Raw genomic sequence first — 15,140 nt, 5'->3', positions numbered from 1 at the left:
TTCCTGCTTTACTTGAAATGTATCATTAAAAGTTTTGTTATTGCTGTACTGTTGTCACTCTATGATGCTTTAACTAACATATGAAACACAGTTTTAAATTTATATGATTTTATGATTTCTCTTACTAGTGGCTAGCATTCAGAAGCTTCCTGCTGCATCTGTTTTAACTGACATCAATTTCCCCATGAAGGGAAGAAAAGGAATGGTTGATTGGGCACGAAACTCAGAAGACAGGGTTGTCATTCCAAAAAATATCTTCACTCCTATGTCAACAGGTAAAAAAGCATATCAGCATGTGAATTTTCTGTTAGCTTTAGCAAGGCAACTGTGACTGTCTCATAGAATCACTGTATAACATGGGAGTGGTTCTTTTATTCCTCTTTAAAAGAAATACAGTACTTATAAGTTTATCCTAGAGAGAAATGAATGGACTTAATTTGACAACCTTGAATAAAAAGTGCTGCATAAATCCTAGACATTATTTTCTACACCAAATAAACAATGCTTTACTTAGTTATTGTGCATGAGATTTAATCTGTTTGATATGAGGTGAGCTGAAGTCCAGCTCTGCTGAATCCCCTGAAGCTGCTATGTTCTAGAAGAGGGTCCATTCCAACATAGCTCTTACCAAAGGAAGCTCAGGAAGCAAATTAGCTTAACTTCAGGTACAATTTATAAATATAATTTCAGTGCAGATCTCTGACATTAGAGAATTTACAGACATTCCTTGAGAATGTTTAATTGTAAATGTAAATTAACTAGAATGCATGTCAGCATACAATGATGGATTTTTTGAAAATGTGATTTTCAATGGTTTAAATCTTTTGATATGCTTCTGACAGTGCTACATTTTTATGACAGACTTCTAGGAGATAACTCAAAATTATGATGGTTTATTTAAAATAAAACTTTTATTGCAGAGATAAATGATATTCAGAGGTTTTTGTGCTGATGAAAGCTTGGGAAAGAGGGTATTAAAATGTTTTTTCTTACTTTTTTCAGAACTAGATGAATCAACTGTATTTGTACTTGGAGCAGTGCTATACAAAAATTTAGAACTCATTTTGCCCACTTTGAGGTAAGAAATTTCATAAATGCAGTACAAATTGAACTATTTCAGGATAATAAATATACTATAGGTCAGAATAAAAGCAGACAGTCAAAGCTATTTGCATATAGTACTGCTGGATATTTTTTTCATTATATTTATAATGTTTATGCATGTATTAATATTTCTTTCATGCTTAGTTACTTGTATGATAGAAGTAGCCTTTTCATCAAATTTCCTTAATTTGTATTTTGTGTAATCTGTATTAAACTTAATTACAGAAATGTTTGATCAGAAGTATGTTCAGTGATGTACATTAATGCTCAGGCCACTTGTGCTTCAATCTACTGTTTGTCAAGTTAGTATAAATGGTCTCGTAATCATAACTTGATATACTAAATTTATCTTCTCTACTTCTACAGAAGTCTCTAGCAGTAGTTTTCCAAATATTTTTTCAGTGCAAATTGTATTCAGAATGGTCTGCAGTGCTATAGAGAAGATCTGTTTTAGAAGCAAGACAAGCATGTGCTGAACAGCTGGAGTATATCAGTTTTGTGGACCATACACATGCAAAAAGATATAGGAAGGCCTTTTGTTTCACTGTTTCCTTTCTGCACTTGCCAAAAGACAGTTTGGAATAAATATTTCACCTACTCTTTTCTAATTACCAGTTATGATAATTTTGTGGTCCATTTATACAATATTATTTTATATGATCCTGGTCTTTTAATGCCCTTTTACAGTACAAGAAGCACATGCAGATTGTGTCACAATAGGTGCTAGTGAATTCACAATAGTTAGAAAAGATAGTAATAAGAAAGTCACCAGATCACTTTTCTCTACTATACTTAGCCAAAACTTCAGGATTTGAAACAAAGAATGGGAAAGCAAGAGGTTTTTGCCACAATCTATCCAAAAACAAAAAAAAAGGCTAATTATTAAGAAAATTAAAAAAAATACTTCCTAGCAAAATTTCAACATGCTCTGCAATGAGGAGCTGTAACTTAGGGACAAAAATGTCTCTGAGGTAGAGCACAATTTGAACAGTGATGTCCTGACAGGACACCTCGAAACCTGAAAGTGCTGGCAAGGGCGATCTGTACTTAAGTGACATAAATGACAGCTCATCCACTTCTGAAATGTCACTAAGCACTTCCCATTTGTTGTACCAGTTTCTGAAATTAGCCAGGAAGGAAGAGATGTTTGTAAAAGGTTTTTTTTTTTTAACCCCATACTCAAAGAACCATGACAACTGGTTTATTTGAGTTAGTTCTTTTTGGTAGACCTTAGGAAAAATCTGCCAGTCCTGGGAAAGCGTCAGTATGGCCATGTGGTTTCCAGATCTTTACATTGTAAACTGCAGTCTCTGATCATGCCTTTTCAGCTTTCACATGTCAGTAGTTTTAATTTACAGAAAAAAAGGTGTAATTTAAATGTCACTAAGCACTTCCCATTTGTTGTACCAGTTTCTGAAATTAGCCAGGAAGGAAGAGATGTTTGTAAAAGGTTTGTTTTTTTTTTAACCCCATACTCAAAGAACCATGACAACTGGTTTATTTGAGTTAGTTCTTTTTGGTAGACCTTAGGAAAAATCTACCAGTCCTGGGAAAGCGTCAGTATGGCCATGTGCTTTCCAGATCTTTACATTGTAAACTGCAGTCTCTGATCATGCCTTTTCAGCTTTCACATGTCAGTAGTTTTAATTTACAGGGAAAAAGGTGTAAACTTTAAATTCTGAATATTTGCTTATATGAAAAGTCTTTCAGGGCCCTTATTTCATCCATTATGAAAGTGATGTTGATATGCCTTACTAGATTTTTCCTAGAAACAATACCATACAAAGTAGCGGGAATAAGGGAAGAACTGGGACATAAAGTACAGCAATGTAAACACAGTGGATTATGAGTGCTTTTTGGTTCCCAAATTTTTTGCTTTTGTCTGTTGTGCTTTCAGCTGGTTACTGATTTACACTTCAAATTTAACCACTTCTCTGTGGTTCAACTCACAGATAGGTTTTGTGACTTACTTTACCAAAATGGTCTAATAATCTATTGATATCTACTAATAAATGAAGTCTTTAGAAATTCAAAAACAAAGGCATTCTACTTTGCCTCTGAATTTGTTCAGTATTATTTGAATCTAATTCTCAGATGCCTGTGCAAAGGAAACCAGCAGTATTACTTTCTCTTATGTATGTAAACGAGGAATCAGAGTAATTACTAATCTGTGATATAAAAATATAACACACACCCAGGTACTTCTCATCTCTTCTCTGTTTGGAATATAGCACTTTGCATTTCCTGAATGATATACACTTCTTATAGTGAAGCTATACTGAAACTTTTAAGCTTACATCTCTTACCTCATAAGCGTATCATGCTGGATTTCTTTGCCCATGGCAGTCATGTTCAAAATATGATCTCATGGCCTTAAAATAGTACCTCAAAAAAGTCACAATTTCAAACTTCTTTCATAGAATTGTAGTATTGAAAGGTTTGGGTTGGAAGGGGCCTCAAAGATCACCTAATTCTAGGTGATCCCCCCTGGGCAGGGCCACTTTCCACTAGACCAGGCTGCTCACAGCCCCATCCAGCATGACTCTGAACAATTATAATGACAGGACATCCTCATCTTCTCTGAGCAACCTGTTCAAGTGTCTCAACACCCTCATAAAAAAAATTTCTTCCTTATGTGTCATCTACATCTATCCTATTTCAGTTTAAAACCTTTGTGCCTTGCCCTATCACTGCAGATATTGGTAAAAAGTCTCAGTCTTTATCTTATGCCCCCTTTAAGAATTGAAAGCCTGCAATAAGGTGTTCAATGTTGCCTTCTCCAGGATGAAAAACCTCAGCCCTCTGAACCTTTCTTCATAGGAGTGATATTCCAGCCCTCTGATCATTTTCATGGCCTCTACCCTAGACCTGCCTTTCTTGTGCTGGGATTTTCACAGATGGACACAGCACTCCAAGTGGTGTCTCACAAGAGCAGAGGACAGGCAGAGAATAACCTCCCTCACCTTGCTGGCCATGCTTCCTTTGATGCAGCCCACATTGCCAGCTCAATTTCAATATTTCATCTACAGTACCCTCCAGTATGTCTTGACAGGCTGCTCTCACTCCCTCTACCCTCTAGACTGTATTGATACCAGGGATTGCTTCAGCCCACATGCAGGACCTTTCAGTCAGCTTTGTTGAACTTCCTGAGTTTTGCATGGACCTGGCCCTCAAGCCTGTGAAGGTCCCTCTTGATGACATCACTTCCCTCCAGCATAATGTCGACCACATTGTGGTGTCATCTGAAAACTTCCTGAGGGTGCCCTCAATCCTTTTGTCAGTGAAGATACTCAATACTACCGAATGCATTTTAACACATTCAGATATTTTAATGTTCATTCAGATAGAATTTCAGCAAAACCTTTGATACTGTCTCCCATGGCATTCTCCTGGAGAGCTGGCAGCCCATGGCTTGGACAGATATTCTTTTAATAAGCTAGCTTGGATGACCAGGCCTGGACTGGTGGTGACTGGTACTACATCAGGTTGATCAGCAGTCTCTAGTGAGGCTCCCTAAGGCTCAGTATTGTGGCCGGCCCTGTTTAATGCCTTCATTGATGATCTGGATGAGGGGACCAAGTGCATCCTCAGTAAGTTCACAGATGATGCTAAGTTGAATCTTGATCTGCTGGAGGACAGGAAAGCTCTGCAGAGGGATCTGGACAGGCTGGGTCAATGGGCTGAGGCCAAATGTTTGTGGTTCAACAAGGCCAAGTGCTGGGTTCTGCACTTGGGTCACAACAACCCCATGCAGCACTACAGGCTGGGGCACAGAGTGTCTGGAAACCTACCTGGTGGGAATGAACATTGAAGTGTTGGTCAATAACAGGCTGAACATGAGCCATCAGTGTGCCCAGGTGGCCAAGAAATCCAGTGACATCCTGGCCTCTATCAGCAATAGTCTGACCAGCAGGACCAGGGCAGTGATTGTCTGCTTGTACTCCGACTTACTCCCTGATGAGGTCCCATCTCAAATCCTGTGTTCAGTTCTGGGCCCATCACTACAAGAAGGACACTGAGGTGCTGGAGTGAGTCCAGAGAAGGGCAACAGAGCTGGAGAAGGGTTTGAAGCACAGTTGCTGTGAAGAGAGGCTGAGGGAGCTGGGTTTGTTTAGCCTGGAGAAAAGGAGGCTCAGGGGTTCCCTTTTCTTTCTCTACAACTTCCTGAATGGAGTTTGTAGCCAGGTGGGGGTTGAGCTCTTCTCACAGGCAGTTAGCAACAGGACAAGAGGAAAGGGCCTCAAGCTCTACCATGGGAGGTTCAGCTTGGACATCAGGAAGAATTTCTTCACTGAAAGAGTGCTTAAGCATTGGAATAGGCTTCCATTGGGAGGCATTGGAGTCACTAGCCCTGGATGTATTCAAGAAATGACTGGATGTGGCATTTAGTGCTGTGGTCTAGTTGACAAGGTGGTGACCAAAGGTTGGATTTGATGATCTTAGGTGTCTTTGCCAGCCTAGGTGATTCTGTGATTCTGTAACTTGAAATTGGAAAAAAAAAAGCTGCAGCTGTGGTTAGTGCTGAATTTGTTGAGTTCTTATATTCCATGAAAATTCAAAAATTCAAACTGACATGCAGGTTTTAGAGTGATCTTTATTATGGTCTGTTTTTATTATTTTACACTTGTTTGGGTACAGGAATGAGGGTTTCTATATAACCCACTACATTTGGAAAAGGTTTATTCTAGTTTGCTCACATTTTGTAATGAAAAAATATCATCTTACACAGGTTTATATTAGCTACTCTTTGTACTAATCTTGCTTAAGATTACAATATTATTATTGTAATAACCATATTAGTGCTGAACACAATGAAATGTTTCACTGCATTACTGTTGTCTATAGAGCGATCACTGTAAGATGTGAAGGAATGTAACATCATCTATTTTCTATATGGTGCACTGGAAGTGCACAACACAGGAATTAAAAAAACATTCTGGATAAGTATCTTATGTGATGATTTTCTAAGTAAAATGACAATTAAATATATAGCAAGTGTAAGAATAAAGATGATAAAAAGTTAAACCAAGGTATAATAAGTGAAATGATCTCACGATTGAGTTCACAGGCCACATTATTTACACCTGATAACCTAATAATAAGGGTGATTTCTACCAGCTGCAGTTAGATACCCAGGAAGCTTTTCCAGTTCCCATGTGATTTCAGTTCCTGGCTTTATGGGAGTTAGGGTGGGAATAAAGAAAATATTTGGTTGTAGTTTCCCGCAGAATAAAGATGACATGCATTCCAATGCATTCCTTAATTTCATCTCTTGGAGGTATGCAAACTTCTGCATCATCACAAGGAACTGCATTTTAAAAATAAACAAACAAACAAATTTTTAAAATTTCAGTATATCTTTAGGAAAGGTCTTCCAAAGTACCTAACCACAGAATCCCAATCTGCTACATCACAGGTGTTCTGTGAGTAAAATGAGAATTTCATTATCTAGAGCAGCCTATACAATATATTTCACAAAATCCAAAATTAGCTTCATTTTACCATATGTGTTTGATTTTTCTTAGTTTTACTGGCGTAGAGTCTGCTGGAAAGAACTAAACACAGTGTGAGATGGGAACTTGCTACTGCATTAATATAGAAGTTTTTGGACTTGTTTAATCCTACTGGTACATCTGCCTTCAGAGAATTTTGCCATGAGAATTTAAACAAGAGTTTAGGGACACAACAAGAAAAGGTTCTTCCTTATAAAGATAGAAGAATGGGTTTTTTCATGCACAAGTAAATAAACTTCATCTGATTCTATTTCCTAACATATTTTGCTGCATTGCATTGTTCTTGTAATGTCTTACAGATTTTTTCATAGCAGATATTGAAATATCGAATATTTTCAGAACTCTAGACTGAGTATTATTTCCATAGCTCTTGCACCCCTGAGCACATTTATGTTATTGTTAGGTTCACATAAAATTGATTCTCAGTACAATACTCATCTAAAAGATATTATCTATAATTTCTCTCTTGAACACTCTGAAGGAATACATTGCATATTGCCATAATATAAGATAGTTTTTAACTTTTCCTGTAAGAAATAAGAACAAATAAGGAATCAATAATTTTGCTGTATCCAGCGGTTTTTTTCCATCACTAAAACAGCAACCATAAATTTCCTGCTAAAATTTTCTTCACTGAAATGCTCTTTGCCCCCATTTGAAACATTGTTTCTAACACTGAACTTCAGGGGCTGTACAACCTAAAAGGCCCTTCAATTTATTTGGGTCAGCTTTGTTAGACTAAGGATGTACCTCAGACAGGCTTTTATTGCATCACATTACAGATTTAGCATCCAGAATTTTTCTGTAACGCATAGAACTTTTATACATTGATCTATAACTTCGATCATGCTGTCTTCGGATAACAACATGCCTTATTCATAAGTTCATTTTTCTTAAGTAACAGATTCATTCTAAAAAGAGAAGAAGACGTGAATTTCATACCACATAGGATCAATATGATTTCCCTTATACAAAAGAATATGCTCAAAATGTATACCCTGATAGGAAAATAGCTTAATCAAATAACTCTTTTATAAATATCATTATTAACTCATATCAGAAAAAAATATCTAGGACACCAGCTCTGAAAGCGTTCCTTTAGCTTTTACTCCATCACTTTGCTATCTTGAATCTTCAAGGATTTACTCAGCCATAGTTTCCAAGAAATTTAATAGATTTTTTTTTAATAATTTATTTCAAAACTTAACCCTGATGAGCATCTTTCTGGAGAGTCATCTGAGCACCATCCCATAAAACTTCATTTCTCATTAAAGTTGAATTTTATATTATTTTTTATGAAGAGGAAGGAGCTAAGGGTGAAGTCACTCTCCGGTATAAAAAAGCTGTAATATAATGCACTTGCCCAAGAAGTGTGTGATGGATCATTCCTATTCTATGTCATTCACAACATCAGAGGGACAGAAACTAAAATGTCCAAGGACATTTTGGAAAATCTGATTACTTAAATTCCCGGATAGGTATTCTCAAAACTAGGCTGTTGTTTACAAAAAAATATTTTCAACAGAGACAGCAATGGCACTGCACCAGTGGTTTTGAGATTTTTTTCAAATTTCTGAAATAGTTTTGATTACAAAGCTTTGTGCTTTAATTTAGAAGCATCTTAATATGCTATGTGAGTTTAGAATATACTGTAGAATATACTTGGCAGATTGTATTCTTCCAGGGACTGCCCAAGCAGTTAAATATGAAATATGCAAGTAGGCATTCAGCCCAGACAGGACAGCGATGAGGGATTCAGTTTTCATTTCACTTGGTATAGGCAGTTCTATTTATTTTCTCATTAAACACTCTGCTAGGGGCTCTTGAGAATGTAAGGGGTTGGTACAGTTTTAATGAAATTCAGGTAAAATGAATGTATTGATGTTACACACTAGGTACTTAGATGTTTTTTCAGATCTTGCCCTAGAGCCGTTAGAACCACACCAAAATGAGATAGACCAAGGAAAATGTTTTCGATCACAAAAACTGACTGTAAAAGAGTACTGAAGTAGCATTATTTACAATAGTTTGCACGAATTTCCAAAATTGACATAATCGCTGAATAGATAGTAAGTGCCATTTTCTCTTGTCATGAGAAATGAAGTTTTTTATGTATTTTGAATTTTGCTCGGTTTGGGGTGGGGTTGGTTCTACTTTAATAATTATGAATATTCATGCACTGTAATTCTACAGAATGCACTGAAAATTAGCTAAACTTTAATTTTTAACCTGATATATACATTTTTGTCAATAGTGTGTGAGATTTTAAAGTTTAACCAAAGCGAAGAAATAGGAATTAAGTAAAATAGCAAGTCAGTTCCATTATATTTACATTATGTAATTTGGCTGAGTAAAATTGGGCTAGAACTCATACCTTGCCCCAGAAGCACAATTTCATTCCTTGTGCTGAATGAAATGCCTGCTGAGCTAAGTTTCTATTACTGTAGTCATGGTAATTCTTGTTTCAGTGATCCAGCAGAATGGAATTCTCTCCTAAATACAAACCCCCTAGAGAAAATAAGCAATTAAACAACAGAAGCAAGACAATATTTATACTATTATTACATCTAAACTGTTTCATTTCTTCTTTGATAACTTCCATTGATTGTATCCTTTGATAAAATTTCTGTGAGGTGTGGAAAGCAGCATTACACACAAAATAAATACCATAATGATCACCAGAAACAGTCAGGCTGATACCTAGACCTTATGGGAACATAAGAAGCAAGGGTCTCCGATATGAACGTGTCAACATGTCTTTATGACTGTATTAGCATAACCTTGGCATTACTAGGTCTGTCCTGGGAAGGTTGCTATGATACATAGTGATCCACATTTTACATGAAAAAAGAAATTGATGATATATTAGAAAAATTGACAGAAAATTATTATTCTGCGCAACCTGGCACAATAACGTAAGACCAAATCTAATCTCACATATGAGAAGAAATTAATTTGTTTTGGCAGGATTTCAGTCAGGGCACAATTGTGGTTTAAATTCTGAACAGTATTTAGCTGATGAAATTGTCCACTCAAATACCAAATACAATTTTTTTAGAATTGGAAGCAGCTATGTTTTTTTCATGAGCACAGAATCAACAGAACTGTACAGTCTCCCATTGCACTCATCCATCTTCACAATCCTACCATTAACAGTCAGAAAAAAACACAGCACAGCACTTGGGAAAAAAATTACTCTCTTCTATAAAACATATCTAGTTGGTCTATGTTGAAAGAAGTAGATGATGACACTTAAACATGCATAGAATGTTTACATCATCAATGCATTCCTCTAATTAATAAATAGTAATTTAAGGAATTGCAGTTCTGAACCATCGGTGCTTTTCAGTCTTCAGCCTGTTGAGTACAGTTGGAAATAAGTGTTTCCACCACTTTCAACAAATTATATTCTCCTTTAATATCTATCAAATAAAGTCACAGAAAATACCTGATGAAATCTTAAGATGTAGTATTAGACGTCTCATTTAACCTTGTGAACACTTAAATTTTCCATTGTTGCATTTTCTTACAGGAATTTTACAGTTGTTAATTCAAAAATCATTGTTGTTACTATACGACCTGAGCCTAAAACTACAGATTCTTTCCTGGAGATAGAACTGGCCCACCTGTCTAATGTAAGTACAAGGATAGTTTATATGCTTTTACAAGAATATTTGCCAGATCACATAAGAGAAAATAAATGGTATTGTTTTAATCAGGTAACAAAAAGCAGTTTGACTTTTAAAATTTAAGCCCGGGAACAGTGTAACCATCTTTGAAAGGAATGTGTACTTGTTTCATGCATGCATATAAACAAAACAAAATTAATTGCTGTTTTGTGAATGTTGAGGGTTTTTGTCAAACAGCAATTGCTAGTGAATAGTTTCCATTAAATGCATTCATGGTTATAATTGAAAATGTATTATTGTATTTACTACTTAACTTTTTGCTCCCTGCATAGGTCATAGAGCTACAATAGTTCTTCAGGCCTTTTCTTCCTTTCTTTCATTATAGAAGCTGGTTTCTACTTAACCTTTTGTAGCAGACTGAAAAAATGCTTGGGTTCATATTTAGCTTAAAGTCCTTATAAATGCCTGAGATTTTTTGTGCAATCATTTAAATTCTATACTTTTCAGGCTTTAATCTCACATTAAAAAGGTTATAAATATGAAAAAATGACTTTATTTCCAAATATATGAAGATAAAAAGATTTTTTTCTTTCTGTTTTTAGCAGCCTCCCAGCACTCACACGGAGAATAAAATACATCTTTTGTGGAATTTTTTTGTCATATACAATACTGGGAAAATAATGTTAAAGAGCAGGCATGGGGGTAATGTATGTGAAGGCACAATATATAAACTCTCTCTGTTTATGTTGTTACTCAAGCTTTTGAAAATAGTATTGTTATGCAAGAATCTTTAAAGCTGTGATTTTTAAATTAAAACCAGTTAGTCAAGTGTTCATATAGATAAAATTCACCTAGAGAAATTCCAAATATTTCATTCAGTAGCAAAATTGAAGCGGTGAGGTTGGTCAAAAATATGGAGAAAACTTTCTGAACTCTAGATCTTTCATTAACATTTTACTCAAGGTTAGAAAAAACTATTTTGATAGCAATGGTCATTATGACCTGCCATTCTGTTCCCCGAAAAATACCAATGCAAAGAACATCTTGATGACAGTTTGGCAAAGAAAAAGGAACAGAGGAACATAAGCTGAGCTGACTCATTACCTTTCAACAGCAGTAAAAATGTATTGATGAAGAATTGTTTCGATTTGGGGTTTTATAGTTCTCTGTTTCAATTTATTTATAAAATGGTTTAGAACAAGTAGATATAATTTTCTGTTTTATTTCAAACCTAAATTACATTGTCTATATTACAACAAAATCTCAATCTTTGACATAACTTTTGTTTCTGTCAGATATTTTACTAAAAATATTACAAAATTTTTGCTGAAGTAAACACAAATTAATCCTACACATCAGGGGAAAAAAATCAGTCACCTTAGACTACTTGTTTTGATTTTACTGAGATAATTATTCGAAAGAAGTTATGGTAATTTTCAATGCTAGATTTTATTATCAATTATTTTAAGAATGATTGAGAGGCTATTACACAAATTGCAGAATATGACATTTATGTTTTGAAACTGAAATGACTACTTGCAAAAGTAACAGGTACAGTGGCATGTGCGGTAACAAGTAAGAAAAAATTCTCATTAATTTGATCACATGCAAGAAAAGAAGGTTTAAAATTATATAAGAAAATAATACCAGCAAGCAATGTGTCAGCACTGAAAATATTCTAGACCAAACACAAGCTAATAACACAATCATAACACAGGCAAGAATAGACTAATAAAAGGTTAAACTGCTAACCCAAGAAGATTAAACTCTACAAAATTCTTAGAAAGCATGTTCTTTTTTATCTCTTTTTTATCAGTCCCTTTGATTAATTTACAGAGCAAATTTTTGCCAAGTTTGAAAAACTTGGAAATTAAACTTCATTGTTACAAAAGATCAGATTAGAGACATTGATTGTCTCTTTGCTTTGGCAATCTTTTAGTAACAGAATATTAATTAATATTGTATGAGCTTGTGTCTTGAAAGAACAAAATTATAATAACCGCTCAAATACATATCAGATAATTTCTCTTTTTTTGGTTCAGTATTTGTCCTATAATATAATTCAGAGAAGCATCAAGTACTTGGATCAAATTTTCATGCCCACTATATTTATGTAGGATCTCAATCCATGTGAATATACAAGTTGGTTTGGCAGATACAATGACAATACATTGCTCCAGAAAATCTGTGAATACAAAATCTGTTATATAATTTTAATAGCTTTAAAAACTTTTTTCGCTTGTGTTCAAGACTTAGCCTTCATAATGGAACTTTGGTTTAAAGAAATAAGGCTTAGATGCACACAAATAATAATTTGTACATTTTAGTATTCCTTTAGACAGAATCTAATTCTTTGCTGTAATTTTCTCAGCTGAAAATAAGGATTTATTCTATTATAATATATTTCCATAGAATGAGCTTTATGTACATACACCAAGATAAAACCATTGTTAAAATATCTTTAATATTGGAACATTATATATTAATGGCTAACAGATTAAACATTATGTCAGTTAAATAGATTAATTATTAAAGAAAAATGTTCTCTTCCATCTGATTTTTTTAATGTCTCAGTGTTATTTTTGTTCTTTCCAAACCTTTGGTCTTACAAATGCTGTTCATTTATTCAGAACAGTTTGTTTGCAAATTGATTTAATGATGATATTTTAAGCATTCTGTAGAGCATGCCTACTAGTACATAGGAGTATATCCACACATTTGTTCTTTCAGCTCCTTATCTACTGACTAAATTACGTAAATAAGATATGAAAAAAGATGAGCAAATGGATCATTTAAAAAGAGTTAATATGGCTAATTAAAATCAGTCTTAAAATACCAATTTATTCAAAATTTATAATAATGTCTTAATTTTTAATCCAATTTATTAACAAAACTGGAGGATTATATTTGGGAGGAAGTGCAAACCACATCTGCATGTGCTGTTTGAAATATATGGCATGATATTTGGATTTGCAGATAAATACATATATAACACAGAGATGACCAGAGTGGAATGGGGATTGCAATGCATCATTGCTCAGTTGGTTAGAGCATTGTGCTAATAAAAAATACCACCAAGGTTGAGGGTTCAATCCCCCCGATATGGCCATTCACTTAAGAGTTGGGCATGATGATCTTTGTGGGCCCCTTTCAATTCAGAATATTCTTTGATCTGTGATTTAGACAATGTGATATTTGGTCTTATAAACTGTGAAAATATAGAGGAATAGTGGCCACATTTTTCCAGTAGATTGATTAAAGGGACACCAAAGAAATGTTTTAAAAAAATACATAACTCAAACAGAATCCTATTTGCTGTAGAGATAATATGAACTCTCACCTTCTGACAGCACAGAAGTTTACTCCAGGGCCACTAGAATAAACTGCCCTATGTAGCATAGGGCAGGAAGCTTTCAGTGTGGCTGAAAACCCTGGCTAAAAAACACAGTTGGCACAGTGCTGGATCGCTGTGAAAGTTGCCAATCACATCTCAAAAGTTCAGTTTTATATGCCAGACAGAGATACATACACATACACACTCACACACATATGCCCATTTTTGAGATATCCAAGTCATGTACTGTAGTGTATAAATCAATGCTGTAGCAGTTGTAAACACTAATGAACACAGTAGCTGCTTCCTTAGCTGCAGCTGAGGAATTGGCTCGTAAGAGCACTGCCCTCACAGGCAGCCATGGCAGTTGGGGGCAGCTCTAAAAGCAGCACAGCAGTGCCAAGAGATACCCCAGAAAGGCTGTGAAAAAGGGAGAAACAGATTAAAGGCAAAGAAGCAAATAAAAAAGATCTTTGTGGTCCCTGCAGTGCTTGAAGAGTATTTGATCAAGTATCAAAAGAGGAAGAAGTTCTGAAAAGGTGGTGTGCCCTTGCAAGCTGCCACTTCTGGTGGAACAAACCCTCCCACAAGACTTTCTTGTGGAGCAGGGGTAATATTTATCCTGCTTCCCATGCTTCTGCCTAATCTGTGATTAGCAACTGCAATGGCCAAACAAACTCTTCCTTTCATTTGAATACATTTCAAAGAGAGCAAAGTGTGTGATCTGACAGCAATTTTTTCATGTTTCAGTTTTCTGAAAAGGTTTTTATTCCCCTCTTATTTTGTAGATTTCTTTATAATGGACATTTTTTGCTGAAAGTGTTTTTGTCTTCATTCTATTTGCATTGTGGGAATAGCAAAAATGAACTGTATTGTGTCCATTGCTGGGAAAGACAAGTCTTACATCTGAGAGATGCAGAGCCTTACTATGATGCAGCTATAGAAGCATGTTTTTAACATGCATATAGCTGTATCAGATTTTAAGTAAAAGTCTTCTTTACCTAGACTTACTATATAAATTAAGACTCTTTATAAAATTACATTTTAAAGAAAATTTAATTCTGCTTTGATATTCTTTTTTTCCTAATTCTTATCCTTCTATCTCTTAGTCCATCAATGTATCTGAAAGTTCCTGGCAAGCGATGCAGGACCTGGTCTCTCAATCTCAATTGCCCTATTACACAAATGCCCTATGACATTGCTTTATCCTGTGCCCTCTTCCCCTTCCTCTTCTTTACATTATAAATACTTCAGATGGAGCATCCTTTATTTATATTTGTACAGTGCTATGTAAATATAAAGTGCCATAAGTATATGTTGGTTTTAAATATTTATATTCTACTCATAAAATTCAATGCAGTCAGCAAAATACTGAAGTAGAGGTTCAAAAATTCCCTAAATGCCTCTCTCACAAGCACCTCCAGAAGGGCCTTTTTTATCTTTGACAAAGAGGTAGATGGAATAATTTAAATATTTAATAGATTTTTACTTTACAGGTTGCTATGTTTTTCTATAAATAAATCATTTTTGAGAATAAAATATTAAGGTGTGCTTTGTTTG

At 34.9% G+C, this 15,140-nt stretch overlaps 1 protein-coding gene across 8 annotated transcripts in view; it reads left to right on the top strand.

Annotated features, from left to right (window-relative positions):
- The window catches only part of ADGRB3 (adhesion G protein-coupled receptor B3), a 446,997-nt gene that overhangs the window by 256,848 nt on the left and 175,009 nt on the right, over nt 1-15,140 (top strand). For all 8 annotated transcript variants that reach the window (XM_039727349.1, XM_039727358.1, XM_039727398.1 and 5 more), the window contains 3 exons: nt 129-275; nt 1,003-1,078; nt 10,150-10,252. In XM_039727349.1, the coding sequence (XP_039583283.1) occupies nt 129-275; nt 1,003-1,078; nt 10,150-10,252 (326 nt within the window). The remainder of the gene's footprint in view (nt 1-128; nt 276-1,002; nt 1,079-10,149; nt 10,253-15,140) is intronic.

The sequence above is a fragment of the Passer montanus genome, unplaced genomic scaffold, assembly GCF_014805655.1.
Source record: "Passer montanus isolate IOZ18808 unplaced genomic scaffold, ASM1480565v1 scaffold11, whole genome shotgun sequence".
Classification (NCBI taxonomy): domain Eukaryota; kingdom Metazoa; phylum Chordata; class Aves; order Passeriformes; family Passeridae; genus Passer; species Passer montanus.
The sequence above is the reverse complement of the archived record's forward strand: the minus strand, read 5'-3'. Positions and strand labels throughout refer to the sequence as shown.